Here is a 21,221-nt window from a genome sequence, read left to right as displayed (position 1 = left end):
CACAGGAGTAACCTAATTATCCAATATCTCATTTTTCTCTATGTGTCTTCTGTTTAGCCCTTACCCCCAAAAGAGTCAACTGGTATACCTTTTTTAAAAATATAAATCTTGATTTTTTTTCACACTTTGAGTATTATTTTAAGGAAAATTTATACCATCATGCACAGTGCATCCACACTGACATGCCCTGCAGTATTAACATAAATATTCATCAAACTGAAATCCTATACTTTGAAATGACAGAATTTACAGAAGTAAGAGTAACAACATCTGTTTCCACTTGCTCTCATGTGTCAAAGGGAGCAAAATGGTCTAGCATTACTAAACTTTCCACTACAAAATACTGCACTTTGGCACAAAGTAAGAATATTATTTTTGAATATCACAGATGAAGTGCACTTCTTTTTCATAATTATCAGGGAGACAAGTTCTATTTCTACCTTCTTAACTATAAATGAGTTCCAATTGGTGGTCCTGTTTCTGTAAACTGAACATGACTATACTTTGATGTTCATAACATAATTTACATGAACCTCTAATTACATCAAAATAAAAGATTTGACTCTCCGATATGAGAAAATTATATACCAAAAAAGGAATTAATCCAGTACAGTTAAAACACAGCAAAATATTTTCCTCATAATTAAAAAAAGTTTCAGTGTTAAATTTAGAAACAGCTTTCCATAATAATAAAAGAAAAGATGATTAATATGCAAATACATGAAGGATCTGTGATGTCATTAGCATGGGGAACTTCTCAGGAGGAAAAGTGCTCCATCACTGCAGAAAAATTACATCTTCCTCTATGACACAATAGAGAGGTCCTAGGATGTGGCTTGAGGTAGGTGAAGGTTAAGTGATTTACTCAAGGTCATATAACTAGTAATCATCAAATTACTCCAAGCCTGACACTCTATGCATTTTGCACTGCTTCTCATTAGCCAGACAAATAAGCTAGAAAATGGATAGCTAGTACAGACACATGCCTTATTAGTATACATGTGGCTTTATTAGAGAATATCTGGGCGATTTCATCTGAAGTTAGAGGATTTTAGGGACTGCACATACCACCATTTATCACCATGAACTGTGGTACAAATATTTAATGGTAACATTAAGGCCAGCAGTATCATCGCTGCAGTGTTATTACATACACTTTCAGAATGCAAATAATTTCCAAGTAGTTTCCTACCTTGAAGACACAGGGCAGCTAGCTCCACAGCAGTCTCATATGGGCATTTCAATCTTCAAAGAAAAGAAATTAGCTCAGAATACACATCTTTCTTAAACGTACATATAAAAAGTACAATTACAATGAAATAGATTTTTTTGTGTCTAAGAAAAGCTAGATCACTATTTTTAATTTTTCCTTATTATATTCTGTAGTCATATTTTAAAACAGAGACAACCAAACACGCTGAACTATTTCAGAGTGTTTATCTCAGAATATGAAAAGCAATGTTTTGCAATATTTGGGACCCGATTAAATATTATAATCTATATGCAGTGTCTATCCACTTTGTAAACAGAATTAGATAAAATTACTCAAGAGGAAGGAAGATTGTGGAATGCAGTGTTGGAGGTTCCCCTCACCCCCAGTGATTTACTTGTTATAGGGAACTCCTAGTGAGGAAACTCCCTTTACATGAAGACTGACAACTGTTCTGCAACCTTCAGCCTTAAGAAAGTTGCCATGGCTGAGAGGTAATGACACACTCAAGGTCATAGAGCCAATATGGGGCAGAGGCTGGATTGAAACCTACATCTTTCTGACTCTAAGAACATCTTTCTAGCTGCTAAAAATGTGACTTCCCTAATACAGTATTATTTCTTATTATTAAAGGAAAGTTTGCCATACACTGACTCAGTTGTTCTAAAAGTAGAGTCAAGGCCAGGGATGGGGAACCTGCAGCCTCGAGGCCGCATGTGGCCTTCTAGGTCTTCAAGTGTGGCCCTTTGACTGAATCCAAACTTCAGAGAACAAATCCCCTTAATAAAAGGATTTGTTCTGTAAAACTTGGACTCAGTCAAAAGGCTACTTTCAAGGACCTAGAAGCCCACATGTGGCCTTGAGGCTGCAGGTTCCCCACCTCGGAAAGACAATAGCTATTTTTAATTAACTGTGTTCCTTCTAAGTATTATTTCAGATGTTATAGTAATGTTTAGTCATGGGAAGAAATCTAAGTTTATTTTAAAGTGGAAAACAGTTATAGATACTGCAGATTTTTTTTTATTCTAATTACCATATTTTCCATTCTTTCCTTTTGGCAGTTTACATTCTGCTTATGTCTCAAAGGAGAAACTATAGTTACCAGGATTATTTGCAAAAAGATAACTCACATCACCTGGAGGCCTCTTCCTTTCTGGAACCAAATCCTGGAGCATGACTAAAAAAGTCAAACCAGGAAAATGGGGTCCAACATAGAAAGACCCGAGATGAACATCTCGGGTCAAATACAGCCAATTTCATAATTAAATTGTTTGGCACTTTTAGTACCTCTTCTTAACTTTATTAAGGTGTGAATAAAGAGTTAAATGTACAAAATGATCTCCATTTTTCAGCACTCACTTATTAAAAATAACTGTTGGATGTTTTCATATGTACATTTTACAGTTTCCTATCTTGTTTAAAACAAAAAGCCCATCCTCTTTCAGAAATGGAAGGAGACTAATTGGTTTTGATGCTATTTAAAAAAAAAAAAAAGCTCAATTTTCCAGCCTTTAGTTCATCAGCCTCAGGGCACTACAATATAACCACTGGTCTAATATAGTTAGAACTGACCATGGTTTTGACTGTCCTAAAAGAAAATGATAAATTGATAAATTTTCTAGTCCAAGCATGCTTTGAACATGCAGAAAGTAAATTTTCCCTTCTTACAGAATTGACTTACAACAACAATCCATTTCTAATACTTTAAGGAGTCATCGTTAACATCGATGCACGTATACACACACAAAAAATACATGAACATAATATCAAGGATCAAAGATTTGGGTGACATGACCATGCATTACACAGTCTATTTATTTTATACTGCGTATTCCATTTAGTTTCCCCAGTTTCAAAAGGTCACAGTAGACACTAAAATCAAGGGTGAAATTGTATTTGCTCTCCATACTAGCAAGTATCTGGGTTTTTGAATGTTTGTCAAAATTATTCACATATTTTCTTAACATTCCTGCGATGAAAAGAACTAATTAAATGCAGATGCTGAACACATGAAATAATTATAAAAGCTGTGATTATTTGGATTCCTATCTCATATAAAAGGGTACCTCATGTGACACTGAACACTTCAATATCAAAATATTTTAATAAGTTGCTATTAAAACTCAGAGACTAAAAGAATTAATGCTAGAAATCTTTTTTTAAGAGAGGAAAAGAAAATGACAACATAGAGATCCTCTTTTCATCTGGCTCAGGAAGAGCCCTTTACATTACTTAAATACAGACAGTAATGAATGGGATATTTGTGTAAATACCTGTACCTGTACACATATTAATAATGCATTTTACAGAAAACAGAACAAAAGCCATCATGAATGGGCCAGTGATGTGATTAGAAAGACGAAGATATCTAAGTGCACATCATTTAAAAAAGAAAATATTTCTGGAAATAATTCAAGCTACAGAGTATTTTTTTCAAAGGAAATGATGATACGGCACACTTAATAATAAAAGCTGGTGCTTTTTTAAAAAAAAATTTGAAAAGGAACATGGCCAACAGAAATAAATGAAGCAATGTACATTATTACCTAGTCAGAGTTCAGAGTTTGTAACAAAAACATACTTACTTTCCTGAAAGAATGTCATGCCTGAGTTGTAATACAAACAGGTACCTAACAAACATACATATATAAAAGTCAACAAACAGTGTGGTCTTTCCAAGTCGCTACCATTCCCAAATTTCCCACTATAAATACCACCCCACACATTAAATCTTTATTGAATAATTTTGAACTACTAAAATATGTTCAAATAAAATTTCAACATTTGCAGAAGACTTTCCTCTATAGGACTTGCCTCCTGAAGTGCACCCCAGAATCTACTAAAGAAATGCGCATTTTACAGAAATCACAAGATATTTGTAAGCTGTGGTATGGAACATTGTGCAATCCAACAAGTATACCTCAAAATGTTCTTAAAGCTTGAAAAGAGAACCAAACACATAGGACAAAACACAGCAAATGTGGACACAACTCTTTCAATAAAACAGCAAGACAGAGCATCTGTCCTGAAGCATCCTGAACCACCTAGAGTCTTCAGACCCATAGGAAGTTTTGAAACTGACTTTGTAATTATCAATTAATTTTTTTAAGCACATGCCAAAAGAAATGGGGAAAAGCCCTGGTTTTGTTTAGTAATGGTGACATATATGAAATAAAAGATAGAGGTATAATGTAATGGGGAGGTAGCGGACAAATTAACATGAGCAAGAGGTTTCGTGGTTTCAGCGATGTTTACATGTAACAGGATTGAATGAAAGGGTTCCTGAGTAACTAGGTGAGACACTGAAATGATTTTTTTTTGGAATTAAAATAAGGATGAGATGCAGACAAACTTTTTTCTGTACTCTGAATAAAAGAGAGATGGATAAAGGGAAGTATATTTTAAATAAAGGGGGGATATGCTTTATGTTTTGTGGAATATGATTGTAAATATGGGTTTTATTTTTACTACTTCAAACAGGAATTCAACCAACAATGAACTTTGCTTTTCATATTCAGGGAGACTATAAGGTCAGCTATTAATGAGAAGCTACAGGTGATTGTTATACTGATTCCCAAATGTGAAAAATGCAGATTTCAAAGTTATAGTGTATGTGTGTGGATGGGGGGTGGTCCTCAACAGGTGGATAACTGCCTGATCCATCTTTTTGACCTACCTCTTCCAGTTCCAAGATGGCCCACACCACTGTGGCCTTTTCAATAACTTTCATTTCCTACCCCATTAGATAACTGATTTACATTGTTACTACTACTGCAACGTTCTGCTAAGATAAAAAAAAAAAACCATGAAGAAATTAAAAAACATGGCATGTCAGGAAAAAGGCAGTGGTGCCAACACTAAAAGAGGAGAATATGACAAGGTTTAAAACATAATTTTTCTTGTGACTGCTTTCTATCTTCACACTATCTCCATTTTGTAAGAGAATTATGTATAGGAAATATGTAGGAATACAGTAGGATTGGGCCTGAAAAATAATCTAGTGGAGGAGTAAAAGACGTTAATTCTTACAATGATACTGGGGGCTCTCCAGAAACAAATGCCACAAATTATTATTGCCACTTAAGGCTAATTTTTCTTCTTTTTTAAAAGAGAGGAAAAGGATGCTCTCTCCCACAGGAAAAATTAAGGTAGTATCTGCTAGAGAGTCCTCTTATTCGAAATAAATGGAGAAATTTGTGGCTGGGGAAAGTGCACCTGCTGCTAAGTTCTGTGAAATAAGATCCAAAATAATATCACAATGAACTTATTTACATAAAGTCTCAGAAAAGTAAAAAGGAGGCAAGGAAATAGATCTGTCATCCTAGTCACCTGAAAAATGAGGCAGCAAAGACCAAGTTTTTTAGTGAAGTACAGACACCTAACAGAACAGAGAAGGGCAGAGATGCAGAGATAAGGTTACAGAGAAGACTGATAAGAGAAATCCTGGGATTCAACAGAAATATGAAATAACAACAAAAGAAAAAGGAGGAGGCTAAAGAACAAATAGGAAAAGGAAACAACAACGTCCAAGGAAATCCAGTAAACTATAAATCTAATACAAATTTAGAAATATGTTTAGGATCATGTCCTACCTTGTAAACTCTTCTCGAAGGTTGTTTGGTTCTGAAGAATAGTATTTAATTCGAAAGTGCAAAATGTAAGCAGATCCAACTACACATTTGGAAATGGGTTTTCCCAAAGTTTGAAGATCACACAGTGACCAAAGGAGAAAAAAATTAATTAAATCCACAACATTATTAGCATTATATTAAAAGATACAATAAGGGAAAAAAACTAAGCAATAACAGTCATTTCCCCCCAAAGCCAGATAAACGTAATGGAAAAGGACATTGCTTCTGGATTAAAGACAGCATAGCTAGCTGGTCTGGTTTTACAGAAGTCTTCAGAATTGGATGAATTCTCACTTTCATCTCTAAATCCTAAAATGTCCCAAACCAATAACAACTTTTCATGAATTATTTGTGAGATTAAAAAGTAGACATTAATACATTTTGGTAAAGCTTTAAATTAATCTAATAATTCTGGAAAGAAACACGTTAAAGAAATACAAGTGACTAAAATTTCCATAGACTTTGATCAAAAAATTACATTGACTGGCATATTCTCTGAGAAGGTCAAAGAAATTTCACAAAAACACATACAGATATAGATACAAACACATTCACGTTGGTGTTTATATATTTTATCACATTTTGTGGAAGCAGAGAATTCAACTGGAAAATGTTTAAACAAACTGTAGTGAATGAATAGAATGGATTATTACTGTGCTGTAAGAAACAATACATGTAAAGAATTTAGAGAAACAAAAGAAGGCATATGGAATTATGTATCAAATAAGGGGGAAAGGGAAAACAATATATACAGTGAGTACAACAATGTAAACAAAAAGACCAAAAAAAATCAACCTGAATATTCTATAATCGCAATGACCAAACTTGGCCTCAAAGAAGAATTAGGTCAATGTACTTGTCTCCCTGCTTCACTGTAGTGGTGGTGGGGAATATGCATAGAAAATATTACATATACTGTCAGACACAATCAATTTTGCCAAATTCTTTTTTTTACTTAGAACCTTTGTCTTAAGGAATGTTTACTGTATACAAACATTATATTTGGAAATGAATGACATGAAAAACTTGAGTCATCAATTTAAAAATGTTTTTAAAGGGATAACTGAGGCAGGGCACAGAAAAGGTATCATAGAATCTAGAGCTATGGGTCACTTGAAGTTCATTTAATACAACTCCTTCATTTTGCAAAAGAGAAAATTGATGCAAAAAGAGGTTGAGTGACTTGCTAACAGTCCCTTATTTCCTTCCCCTTTGCTTAATATCACAATGGTAATAAAAGACCCAGGACTCAAATCCTGCTTTTTCAACTCCAAACACAATGCACAATGCAAACAGTCCATAATAGCTAACATTTATACAATAATGCTTTAAGATTTGCTAAGCACTTCAAAAACATTAGTTCATTTTATTCTCATAATAACTCTGGGAGGTAGGGGCAATTATTATCTCCATTTTACAAATGAGGAAACTGAGGCAAACAGAAGGTAAGTGACTAGCGCAGGATCACGCAATGAGTATCTGATACTGAATTTGAACTCAAGTCTTCTGATTCCAAATCCAGCACTCACTCCATTCACTGTACCACCCCACTGCCTATGGGCACCACTTCTTTAATGCTATGAGGACAACTTTCAACATCATATGAATACACTGGAGACAAGAAGAAGGAGGGGTAAGTAAAACAATGTTTTGAAACTTACGAATACAATTGAATCATATTTATAAACAGTTTCCAGAGAATCAATCTTTGGAAAAATCATTGAAGTAATGTTCAATGTCCTCATTGGTAAAATGAGATGGATCAAGTCCTACATAGTTACACATGTTTATGATTCTGTTTTTTATCCAATATGTTCTAAGGGACTTTCAGAAAATAAATAAAACACGTGGGCAAGTACTAAATGCAGGTGACTAGATGACATTTCACTGTATACTCATCAAAACAATATTTCTGAATATTACATGAATCATTGTTTTTCCCTACCAGCAGTGTATGGGTTGGAAACCTTCAACTAAAGTTAAGCTTCTTTATAAATGAGAACATTCTGATCTTTTAAAGACTATTTAAAATTTTCCACACTTGGGCTTTAACAACTTTTGGCCAACTTGAAAATCTTTGAATCTGCAATTTAAAATTAATTCTGCCTTCAAATGGTTTCAGATTTAGTAAAATATAAGAACTCAAATATATAAGACAAGATGCTTTAAATTAATTTCAAAGAAAAGGAACAAAACAAGAAATTTTCATCTGGGGTTACTTACTTTTCATTTGCTTCTTAATAGGTTTTGAATGGTCCAGCCAGTGCTAAAAGAAAGAAAATGTTTATTAAGGCCTAATTCATCAGAAAGATCATGCAACTCAACATAATGTAAATCTACTTCATCAAAGACACTCAGTATTCCATAGATAACTGCACAGCAGCAACTTCAAAAGTTTTAAAATTCTTTATTTCCTTCTAACAGGTGGATCTGAGTGCTTCTAAGTTTTAATGGGTGCTTACTTTTTAAAACTGAATTTTCCAAAACTGAGAAACTTGGGAATTCATTGCTTTTCTTTCTGAAATGAAACCTAAGCATTCCAAAGGGGTTCCAACACATCTCCCTACTCTAAATACATTTTTGTCCTTAGTACTGCCAAGGGTAAAGAGGAAAGCTGTTACGAACTTATGGTAACAACATTATTACCATTTTTTTCTGCCCTTCCCTACCCCACACAAAACCATAAAAGGTATCAAATGAAAATTCATGATGCCTCTACATTTCTGTGAATTGGAAAAGATAAAAGTCTAATTGAGACCTATGTTTCACACAGAAAGATTGTGCCTTGCCTAAAATCTTTTTAAATTTTTTTTAACAAGATTCAGTAATATATTTTTACTTTCAAAATAGTTTTCTCTTAGATAAAATGGTTTCATGTAGGATTTTTACTGGCTGTTCCCTCCATTCCTGGAATGTTCTCCTCATCTCCACCTTTCCTGGCTTTCTTCAAATCCCAGCTAAATCCACCCTCTACACACTCTTTTTTGATTCCTCAATGCTAGCATCTTCCCTCTGTTTCAATTCATCCTATCTACGTATGTGTATATACATAGCTGCTTCCTTGCTATCTTTCCATGAGCTCTTTAAGGGCAGGGATCCAGAACTTAGAGGATAATGCCTGCTCCAAAATTACACATGTAACTGTTCAAATAAAAGCTTCCACAAAGTAATCATTAACAATTAGCATTCATATCATCTTTTAAGGTTTGCAAAGCATGGAATATTTTGTTAGTTATCTCCTTTGTTTCCTATCCACAGATTAGCATTAATAACTTAATTTCAAATGAAATACATTTTGGAATATTAAATATCAAATTTATTCTTTACAAAAGGTAAATAGGGTCCTGTTCCTCACTTCCTACCCTCCCACCCCCTACCTCCACACATACTTTGGATGTTGTTATTCAAAGTTAGAGTTCTATTTGCCAAAGAAAATAACACAGGTGAGGACCAGTCACACCATCTGTTATTCAAAAAGAATCCTGACAAGCAAAAAAAAAAAAAAAAGTAAAAAAGTTGGGTGTTTTGAAATGATGAACCATAGTATGACTATTACCAATATAGTCTACACACACCTGATTTTAAATTCCATAATCATGAATGCATTATCTATAATAAATTGACTGCTTCTACATTTTTAGTGCCTTCTATCCTGTCAGAGAACACACAGCAATAAGTATGTTGTATGTATGCACTCACACACAAACACACATACATACGTAAGGGGATCGGATACTCACAGACAACTCTGTATAACATTAGGTGTCAGGAAAGGGAAAAAGCATTTATTAGGCACCTACTATGGGCCAAACTATGAGGTAGAGTAGAAAAAGTCCCTGGCCTGGAGTCAGAAAGACCAGAGTTCAAATCCAGCCTCAGACACTTCCTAGAAATGTGACTTTGGGCAAGTCACTTAACCCTGGTTTGCTTCAATTGCCTTATCTATAAAACGAACTAGAGAAGGAAACAGCAAATCACTCCCAGTATCTTTGCCAAGAAAACCCCAAATGGGATCATGAAGAGTCGGACACGACTGAAATAAATAATGACATAGGCCAAGCACTATGCCAAGACCTTTACAAATATGATCCTTACAACAATCCTGGGAGATTCAGTTACTACTGTTTTACTGGTGAGGAAACTGAGGTAGACAGAGGTTAAGTGTCTGGGGCCAGATTTGAATTCAGAGGTCCAGCATTCTTTTCACTGTGTCAGTTAGTTATAAGACAACAAATGAGCATGCTGAGAACAGTCAGAGAAACTGATAGCACAAAGGGGAGAATTATAAAAAGCAGAATAAGGGTGGTTATTTGAAATATGCTTTGTTAAACTAGTAGTCTGTAGATATTTGGGACAGAGATAAACAACCTTAATCACCTAAGTGACTGCAATTCAATTCAAAAAGCATTATTTTAGATGCCAGCAATGCATGAAGAAGCTTACTGCTAGGTGTCAGAGACACAAAGACTGACAAAAGAGAATGGAAGTCCTCAAGGACCTGCATTCTATTTGGGAGTGGGCGGGAATTCAGAATTTACACGAATAAATACAGTACCAGGAAAATTAATGAAGGAGACAGCACTAACAACTGGAGGAATACATGAAGGTTCTAAGGAGAAGTGATACTTGACCTTTGAAGGAATATAAACATTCATAATGGTGGACATGGAGCAAGAGGGCATTCCGGGAGCGTGGGATGGAGGCTGGGGGATGGCTTATATGAGTACATGAAGATACCCATTGGAATGCCAACTCTGGCAAATAGTCAGCAATCCAGCTTGGCAGGAACAAAGAGTTTGTGAGGGAGAAGAGTATGAAATAAGGCTGCTCTTAGGTAGGTGGGAACCAGATTGTAGCAGGTCTTAAATGTCAAGCAAAGGAATTTTTTAAAAAATCCCATAGGCAGTGAGGAAACACTTTTTTTTTTTTTTGAAGCAAAATGACACGATCAGATATAAGCTACCAGAAGGTTATTTTGGCAGCTGGGAAAAGGATGCACTGAAGAGTGGAGACACTGGATGCATACAAACCCAGTTTAGGTGGGGGAATGCATATTATAAGACATGGAATGATTGTCTTCTTTATAACTCTGGTAGTCATCCAGCTACTTGCTTACAGAAAAAAAATCACCACAGGTAACTCATTCCATTTTTAATTTGCTAATATCATGAAGCTCTCCTTTTTCTTGAACCAAAATCTGCCTCTTTGGAACTCTCACTGATCCTAGTTCTACCCTTTAGACCAACACAGAATAAACCGATTTACTACTGTCCAAGAGCCCTTCAAATGCTGAACTTGACCAGAGAGTGGTTATTTCTTCTGTGGGAATATGTGCAAGATTCCTGTAGCTGACATGAAAAGGGTGATGATGTTTTCTACTGCCCAATGTAGCTCTGCCATTTGCAGGGGTGCATAAATTATGTGTCCACAAGTCTTTCCAGGCTAACAACCCACTTTTCTCATTACATAGTTTCAAGTTACCTCCTCTAGACTCACTCTGATTTTCCATTGTACTCCTCAAAATGTAGTGTAAAACTAAGCAGAACAAGAAAAAAGTAGTCTACCCAATATAGAGTACAGTGAGATCACAGATTACAGAGATTATCGATACAGAGGTGGAAAGAGCCCTGAGAGACCATCTGGTCCAACTCCTTCAGTTTACAGAAGGGGAAACTGAGCCTCAAAAAGTGACTAGATCAGGGGCACACAGCTGTTGAGGCATCTAAATGGCATATTAGAGATCACTAAGTCTGGAGACAGGAAGACGTGAATTCAAATCTGGCCTCAGGCACAGTTGTGTGATCTTGGGCAAGTCACTTAACCCTGTGTGTCTCAGTTTTCTTCCTCTGTAAAATAAGCTGGAGAAGGAAATGGCAAACCACTCCAGGGTCTTTGCCAAGAAAATGCCACATGGGGTCAAGAAGAGTCCAGCATGATCCAATAACAACACAGCTATTAAGTATCAGAGGCTGAATATGAATCCAAATCTTCCTTACTCCAAATTTAGCACTTTAACTAGGCTATATTTCCCCCCCCCATTCTGGATTCATAGTTCACTGAAAGCTTTCTTGATTTCTTCTAATGTTGGAGGACTTGGGCTGTTCACTCTGCCTGAAATACATTACTCTCATAATATCTTTTATTCCTGTTCTTCTTGGAGTTCTTCATTGGTTATACATTGCAACCTGTACCACTCTATCTTGTAGCTCTCCATTGCTCACTGAAAGAAAGTCATCTTCAGTTTTTCAGCCACTGCTGTGTACCATGTCTCATAGCTGAACAACACTAGTGGAATATTGATAATAAAAAGATGGGCCTTTGTTTCTAGGAGAACCAACTCATGTATAAAAATAGGTGCACAAATTAAAATGATGAATTGTTTTTATGGAGGAATAGTTTGTGTCAGGGTACTGTGTTCATCTGTTTTTATGTTTTGCCCCCTGTCCAAACTCCACTTAAGGGCTGTTTTCTGGACCCTCCTGGCTTAAGAGTGATTATCAATAGTAACTGTTGCTGTTTCCCTCCCAGCCTGATTTAGTTATTTTTCTTTGCCTCGTTAAAAGGGCCATCCCCTGACTGCTTCTTGAACAGGTCTATTCACTGAATGGGCGTGGCCTTCGTCTAAAGGGGCCAAGGTCTTCCATGGCATCCTGGGCCATCCCCAGTCATCTTGATGAATATCTGGTCACGGGATCCTGATGGCTCTGGAGGAAGAGTGAGGCTGGTGACCTGCACAGCCCTCCCTCACTCAAAACAAAATCAAGTACAAGTCATGGCATCATCTCTCTCATGGCATGGTCTTCTTCAGCAACGAAGGAGAAACACAACAACTTCTCTTAATGCAGCTAGTGAAACGCTGGTAACTTATTCAAAACCTTATGTCTTTTCTTTTTACATCAACTGTTACTACAGAAAATATACTATCATCATCGTTACCATTATTACAGTGCTCTCAAGGGTAGAGGTTCTACCTCAAGCTGGTTATATCTGTACTTTCAGATGGGGTACTGTGCTATCTTAGAGTCTGCCAACTGGCCAAAGGCGAAATAAATACAGACCACCACATGTTTCTGTATGGTTTGACAGCAAAGAATGATCTTTATATTTTAAAATAGTTTTTACTGTATTTAAAAAAATAAAAACCATTCTTAGCACATGGGCTGTACAAAAGTAGGTGGTAGGTGGGATTTAATCCCTCCCCCACAGTTTGCCAGACCTCTGTCTTAAAGAATATTCTGTCCCCTGAAGACTAGTCCTCCTTTAGTCTTTATTTGTTCTGCTGATTTTTTTTTTAACATATGTAAGGACTTTACATTTTGTCTCTAAAGCTTTTGCTCATCCCTGAAACTTGTCAAGATCTTTCCTGGTGCCATCTTTTCAATGCCCTAATTCTTTTTTTCTCCTGGCCTTGTCTCATCCTCAAATGTGATTAAGTAGGCCTTCTTTATCTTCAGCTCATCAACAGTCAAAATACTGAACAGGATAGAATCTGTGTTCCTGTCAAACTTCAGTAAAGTCAGGCTAATATCAGTTTATAACTCAATATTCTTTGGGTATAGTTCCACCAACTTGGAATCTGCCTTACTATCAACCAGATCACCAACTATCAAGAGTACCATTCTCCATCTGGTTCAATATAATGGGCCAGGCACTGTGCTAAGTAAGCACTGGGAATGCAAAAAAAGGCAAAATACAGTCCTTGCCCTCAAGGACCTCACAATCTAATGTTCATAAAGATATTATGAAAACCTTTAGAAAACGCCTTCCTGAAATGCACTTCATGACCCATTCATTTTGCAACTTTATCAAGAAAGGAAATGAGGTTAGTCTGATTTAACATCATCCTCAATGAACCTTTTCTGCTTCCTGTAGATGTTTGTTTTTCTCCCAGTTTACTAATCATTTCAGGATTTTGCTAAGACTGACCTTAAGCTTCATGATCCATTATTTCCAGAATTCAATTCCCCCTTCTCCCCAGTCACCAACAAAAAAGTATATTCTGTAAAATATGTTCATGAAAGTGGTAAAGGGCATAAAAATGCATTTGTAAAGATTGGTGTCACTGATTTGCTAGCATGGCCCCTAAAAGAAGTGCATCATTTCCTTTGAGGAACTTTGTAATTCTAATTCCTCTGTAATATATAATACCTGCAGGGACTGAAAGAATGGCATCTGTAAAGCGTGCTCCCAGATACGGGTTATTTCTTAGGGACATGCATGAGATTCCTGTCACTGACATGAAAGGGCTGATGAAGGCTTCTATTGCACAATGCAGCCTCTATAGCTCTCTTAGGGGTGCATGAAGTATAATGAGTAATAAAAAGCATGAAAGATTTTTTCCTAAAATAATAAACTTTTTATTAAAATAACAATATAGTCTGTCTCTCTCAGTGATCTCATTTGCTCACATGGATACACAGAATACTTCCACAAAGAATATTTCCAAGCATGTGTGTGTGTGTGTGTGTGTGTGTGTGTTTGTATATATCTATATTTACATTTAGATATACACACATATACATGTATACATAAAATATAGTGGGTATGTATAATATATTAAATCTAAATATATGAATTTCTGTACGTATATGAACTAGTTATATGACTAAACAAATCCAGCTATAACAGAATTTAAAGGAAAGAGCACATCTCAATATACCCTGCTGACTCTAGACTCTACTTATCAACCTTTTTGTAACTACATTTTGGAAAGAAACATAATAGAAGTTTTTTAGGATTTAATCAAAATTCTCATTGATCTACATTTTTTTTATCTTTCCTCAGGCAGGTACCATATCTTATTAATAATAATCATGTCACATTTACATGGATCATTAAAGACTGAAAAGCGCTTCATATATATTCATGCATTTAAGCCGCACAACAGCCTTTTGAGTTAGGCACTACAGCTATTACTGTCCCGAAAACATAGATGAGAAAACAGAGGTCCTCAGAGGCAAGGTGACTAGGCTGTAATCCCATAGCAAGCAAGAGTCAGGGGTGAGACTTGAACATAGGTTTTCCTATATGTAGCCCACTGCTTTCATCTAAAAAAAATTATTGAAATGAGTTTAATTTTAAGGCAAATGAACAGTTTTAGGCATCCAGGACTTTAGGACTGGGTGTACCCTGTGACCCAGTAGGAGACACTCATCTCAACAACAAAAATATGGGTGGGGTTCAAATTATATGAAATAAGTTATGATAAAGATCATGTTGAAGTGGATGCATAGACCTAGTCTCCTCAAATTAACTGAAAAGGATTAGGGTTATGATTTTAAGGAGGGTAAAGTTAGCCTCCCTTTTTTGGGGGGGGAGGGGTAGGAAACCTAGTAGAGACCATAACTTAGATTTGTACATATAAATCTAGAAGTGACCCCAGAGGCCTATTAAGTTATCCCCTCATTTTACAGATGAAGAAACTGAGGCAAGATGCCATCATAAAATGCCTTTAAGAAATCGATAAAGCCTGCATACTGTGGTGGCCAAGAATTGGAAATCAAGGGGATGCCCATCAACTAGAGAATGGCTGAACAAGCTGTGATACGAGTGTGATGGAATATTATTGTGCTGTAAGAAATGATAAGCAGGATAATTTCAGAAAAACCTTGAAAGACTTAAACGAAATGATGCAAAGTAAAGTGACCAAACCAGGAGAATGTTATACACATTTACAGCAATACCATACAATGAAGAATTGTGAATGACTTAGCTATTCTCAACAATACAGAAGACGACCACTTCACTTGCTCCTTATTTGCTTTGATGATCCCAAACACAAAAGAAATCCAAAAGCATGTTCTTTTTCCTTAATACAATCTTTCTCATTAATTAGCTCAAGCACCACCCCAGTCCATTAAGTGCTTAATGAACTGAAGAAACATTTCCCAATATTAATTACTCTTATTTTAAATATTTAAATAAATATTAAAACAATTTATTAACAAAAACAATTATAAAGCAAATCTATTACATAGCCATTTACAATATTTAGGCTCTGAGAAAGGTCATAGCCAGAGTCCTCTCAAAATTTCAATATAACAGTAAATGACTCCTCTTCACTTGCAGGGAAATAGTCTTATGCCATTCAGGTCACTCTCCATACTTATTGAAATCCCTTTAGAGTCTTTTTCATATGTCTCAAGGTAAAAATTAAATTTAGCCTCTTAGAAAACAAATAATGCCAGTCTTTTCCCCTCTATCATCCATTAGAGTAAACATCCCTTCCACTTCCTTCAAGTTCTTCATAGAACTCTTTTTATAATGTTTGTGCACAACACAACACCTAAGACAATTCTGAGGAGGAAAGAGTTGCATTTCACTTTCTCCCTCCCAGAACCTCCTCACATATTCTACATAGATTACAGATAAAACATACTCTCTCTCTGACTCCATAGGGAGAACATTTCAGAGTAAGACATTTTTGAACTAACGCTTCAACTGCTTCTCTTAACATTATGTTTGGCTCTTAAAGCTATAGTAATAGTACCTGTAATCAACAGAAGAGCCAAATGGAACTTACTACACATCCATTGTAGGGAGGCAGCACTGTGCAATGGAATAAGCCAGTGCTCCAAATCCAGGGATTTGGAGTGAGAAGACCAAGATTCAAATTCCAGTTTCGCTACTTATAAGCTTTTTCCTAATCCATAAAACAAAGGGGTTGGATTGGATGATTCCTTGGGACCCTTCCAGTTTTAAATGCTATGGTTTTATGATTTGCTTATGAATATCCTGAGGAATAAGGTCACACATGTTAAGTTGGGATTAGTGATGGTGGCAGGGTCTCGTTCCACCTATGAGGCATCTTTCATTATGGATAATGAAGCTTTAGAAATAAGATTCTGGCAAAAAGGAAACTGGAACACTAGCAGTTCTGATAACTACGAAAAAGTGGCAAAGCTCTGATTTATCTTTGTCAACACTAAGAAGAGAAATACAGATTGCAGGTCAGGTTCTAGCATTAACAAACTGGAAAAACAAGTCCAAGTCACAGTGTGGACTTAGAAAGTCCTCATGACCTTTAATTAAAGAGAGAGTTTTTAAACATTCCTGATGAAAAGACCAGAGCTCAGGAGAAACTCCAAACCAAAAATACAGAAAAGAGAAAGGTAAATACATTTGGGCAATTGGAAGGTATTAAACACCGATGAAGTGTTAGAGGGAGGAGAAACAAATGTCCCTTCAGCATCTAAATGTCTTCAAGGGTTGTGATGGGAGCTTAACGAGACAAGAGAAATTGACAACAGAAATCCTAAGACCAATGGCACTGACAGTTTTCCAAGGACTCCCCAAAGATGCTTCCACTTGTTTTTGGGTGATCATCTTTGGAGTTAACTACTTTGCTGACTGTGGCTAGGAATGCCACCTGAAGAATTCCTGCCTTCTTTTCCCCCCATACACTCAGTGAAATGGTGATTAAGCTGAATATAAGTGACTAAAGTAAATATATATCCTGGGACACAATAGTTTAGACCAGCTCCTTTAAAATGGACAAGTTCAGACCTTGTCAGAAATGGAGGACGTTGGCTAGTTTGTCCCACCCTGTGTTATGGCATGTCAAAGAAACTGTGGTATAGTAGACCACCAAGTGCTTCCCCTGTCATGACAATGCCACAGCCATTTTAATCATATGTATATAACACATTTCTGTCCAAAGCTGTTCCTAAGGATCCAAGTGACCTGCCCACTTGGTCCAAGACCACATTTCTGCTTCTAAAACCAGGGAATCTAATCACGTGCCTTCACAGAGGCTTAGGTTTAGGTTCACCTAACACCATTCAGAGTAAAAGAGACAGAGAGAAGAGATACAGGTAAGCAGGTGGTATATTTGGTAAAACTGTGCTGATTCTCTGGCCTTCCATGAAGTAGATCTGGCAAAGATTTGGCTGAGGTCTGAAGATCACAAGAGGAAGAGCATGAGCCAGAAACAAGTTTGTACACATAATATATACCACAGCACACAATGCAGCCTAGTAAACTGATAGGATTCTGAACTAGTATCAACTCTCATATGGAAGACCTGGGTTGTGAGTAAAGGTGGAGTAAAATAGGGTCAATAAATACAAGTAGGTTTCAGATTATAAAGCAGGCAAAGGACAGTGAGACTGGCTACTCTTCTCAGGCGCACTTAACTATGAAGCCAGGAGAAGGGAAGCCCAGGTCATTTTCTAAACTACAAGGCAAACAATAGGAGGCACACAGGAATGGGGATGGTGGTAAAGAACAGGCAAACAGTGAATTTTAGACAGAGGCCTGGGACAGTGACTATGGTCACACGTGGACTTGCCTCAGGTGGTATAAGTTAGGAACACAACAAGTTTATGACCATAGATCAAAGGTCAAAATTAATCATCCATGATACCATCTGCTAGCTATCATCACGCATGTACTAAGAGGCAGAAAGAGGTAAGCTGCATGTTATTCAGTCGTTTCAGTCGAATTCGACTCTTCCTTATCCCATTTTAGGTTTTATTGGCAGATACTGGAGTAGTTTGCCATTTCCTTCTCTAGCTCATTTTACAGATGAGGAAACTGAGGCAAGCAGGATTAAGTGACTTGCCTAGGGTCACACTGCTAGTAAGTGTCTGAGGCCAGATTTGAACTCAGGAAAGGGAGTCTCCTTGACTTCAGCCCTGTCACTCTCTCCACTGCACCAACTAGCATAGGTCACAATATATTTACTGAAAAAATAAGACTAGTATTCTAGAAAGGTTAAAATACGTCTAATGGGAGAGTGGACAAAGAATGTAATGATTTGAAGAGGGTAGTCCAAATTAGTTCTATGGATTTAAAAAAGATGGTAAATGTGAAAGAGTGTATAAAAAATCTAGCTCTCCTATCTACAGTAAATTATTTAAAATGTGCTCCAAAAAGACCTCTGAAAAAAGGCAGCAGCTCAAAACAGCCTAGGGCTGCATACATACACACAAAAAGCTGTAAGATGTTGGAAGCTGGTCAAAGGGCCAATGGCAGGTAAACCGAGAAATAGTGGAAGAGGGAAGGATGGAGGAGGGGGAAAAGTCATACTAGGAAAACTAGAGTGAATTTCAAGGGATAGAAGTTCACAGAAATGGGGAAGGAAGAGGAGACCATGGGAACTCATACAAATAGATGTTAATCAGCCAGCATTTCAAACAGGAGCATCACAAACCAGTGACTACTTAGAAGCAACACAGACCAGGCAAACCACCTGGAATTTAGAAAGTCAGTGAAGGCAGCAAGAAGAGGTTTGCCAGAGAAGCTAGCAGCTCTCAGAAACAGACCTAAAAGCTTTAAGAATTCTCAACAGTAGAATCACAAGCCAGTGCTCCTTGCAAGGATATTATAGGATGCACAGGTCCAATAACCAGGTTCTGAAGCCACAGACTGGCCATGTCTTATCAGAATACAAGAAGGGGGACACATCTAGCCCCCACTGGTCACACAAGGCCTGGCAGCTCACTCCTCTGAGCATCAAGGGCCACCTGCAGGTAACAGGGACAACTCAGAGCTGGAGTAGGAAGGCTGTGCATGAGACTTGAGGTCCACATGATTTTAAACATCCTAAAGAGTTCTTTTAAAGCAACAGCAAAGGGTGAAACACCTGATGGAAGATTATGAAAAAAAGGAAGAAAAAAAGAGCTTAGGAATCCACAGTGGAATTAAGAGACTAAGATAGAAGCTGGAGATTGGGATGAGGCCTAATACCGGCCACCTAATATAAATCATCACTAATATTCAGATTTTGGAGAAGACAGGGCCAAACAAAGCCTATTATTCAATGTACCCAAGGGCAGAGAAGGCCAAGCACAAAATCTCAAACCCCCAAAAGGCAGAAAACACAAGTAAACATAAGAAAATGCCAAACAAATTTTATAAAATATTATAGAAGAGGTAAATACAGATGAGAATGAGCACATAATTACAAGCAGAGCCTCAGAAAAAAAGATGACCTGTTGTTCACAAATACTATAAGAGTGGATGTAAGAAAGAGATAAAATTGTATTATAAGTGAAATGAAATAAATTATCAGAAAGAAAAAATGAGAACTATATAAATAATTAGAAATGAATTGCTTATGGTTGTGCAGTTCTTATTTATATAAAATTATAATACTTCTTTCATTTACAGATTCAGTGCCATATCAAGCTGCCAAAGCATTTCTTCATAGAACTCTACAAAATTACAACAAAATTCATCTGGAGGAACAAAAGGTTAAGAATACGAAATGAAGTAACAAAATAATGGGAAGAAAAGGGGAATAGCAGTTATTGTTCAGTCATGTCCATGACCCCCATTTGGGATTTTCTTAGCAAAGACACTGCAATGGTTCAGTATTTCTTTCTCTAGCTCATTTTACAGATGAGGAAACTGAGGCAAAAATGACTTGTCCAGGGAAGGAATATCTGAACTCAGGTCTTCTAGACTCCGATAGGTCCTGCACTGCACCATCTAGCTGCTGCAGGAATACCATTACCAGATACTATTCTACAAAGCAGTAACCATCAAAACAATTTTTTACTCTTCTAAAAATAGAAATGTTTGTCAATGAAAGAAAATTAGGCACACAAAGAAATTGAAGACAGTGGCATAGTGTTCAATACATGAAAGAAAACGGACTCAAGGTAAGGACTCACTATTTGGCAAAAACCACTGGGAAAAACTGGGAAGCCATCTACCAGAAGCTATGCTTAAGTTCAGCATCTCACACCATATATCAGAATAAGTTCTAAATGGATATTTAACCTAGATAGAAAAGTTCACATCAAAAACAAAACTGAGGAGAATGGAGAGAGATGCTTTTTAACTATGGAGAATTCTTTTTTTTTTTTAATGTTTATTTATTTTTAGTTTTCAACGTTCATTTCCACAAAATTTTGAGTTCCAAATTTTCTCCCCATCCCTCCCCTCCCCACATCCAAAAACACCTTCTGATTACCCCTTCCCCCAATCTGCCCTCCCTCCTATCACACCCTTTCCTTCTTTTATTCCCATCTTCTCTCTTTTCTTATAGGACAAGAAAGATTTCTGTACTCCATTACCTGTATTTCTTTTTTCCCAGTTGCATGCAAAAACAAGGCAAAAAACATTTGTTCCTACAACTTTGAGTTCCAACTTCTCTCCCTTCCTCCCTCCCCATCCATCCCTTTATTAGGCAAGCAATTCAATATAGGCCATATATGTGCAGCTTTGCAAGAGACTTCCATAAAAGTCATGTTGGGTAAAGCTAACTATATTTCCCTCCATTCTATCCTGCCCCACATTTATTCTATTTTCTTTTGACCTTATCCCTCCCCAAAAGTATTTACTTCTAATTACACCCTCCTCCCATTTGCCCTCCCTTCTATCATTCCCCCCACCCCACTTAACCCCTTTTCCCTTACTTTCCTGTAGTGTAA

At 36.7% G+C, this 21,221-nt stretch overlaps 1 protein-coding gene across 1 annotated transcript in view; it reads right to left on the bottom strand.

The window, feature by feature from the left end:
* Positions 1 to 21,221, bottom strand: part of EPB41L4B (erythrocyte membrane protein band 4.1 like 4B) — a 151,125-nt gene that overhangs the window by 48,833 nt on the left and 81,071 nt on the right. Inside the window, exons 3-6 of the mRNA XM_072596705.1 lie at positions 8,065 to 8,107; positions 5,803 to 5,881; positions 3,796 to 3,840; positions 1,193 to 1,245 (exon numbers count right to left, since the gene is read on the bottom strand). Of these exons, the coding sequence (XP_072452806.1) occupies positions 1,193 to 1,245; positions 3,796 to 3,840; positions 5,803 to 5,881; positions 8,065 to 8,107 (220 nt within the window). The remainder of the gene's footprint in view (positions 1 to 1,192; positions 1,246 to 3,795; positions 3,841 to 5,802; positions 5,882 to 8,064; positions 8,108 to 21,221) is intronic.

Source organism: Notamacropus eugenii, chromosome 3 (genome assembly GCF_028372415.1).
Source record: "Notamacropus eugenii isolate mMacEug1 chromosome 3, mMacEug1.pri_v2, whole genome shotgun sequence".
NCBI classification, from domain to species: domain Eukaryota; kingdom Metazoa; phylum Chordata; class Mammalia; order Diprotodontia; family Macropodidae; genus Notamacropus; species Notamacropus eugenii.
Note: the sequence above shows the minus strand (reverse complement) of the source record. Positions and strands in the feature narration are given on the sequence as shown.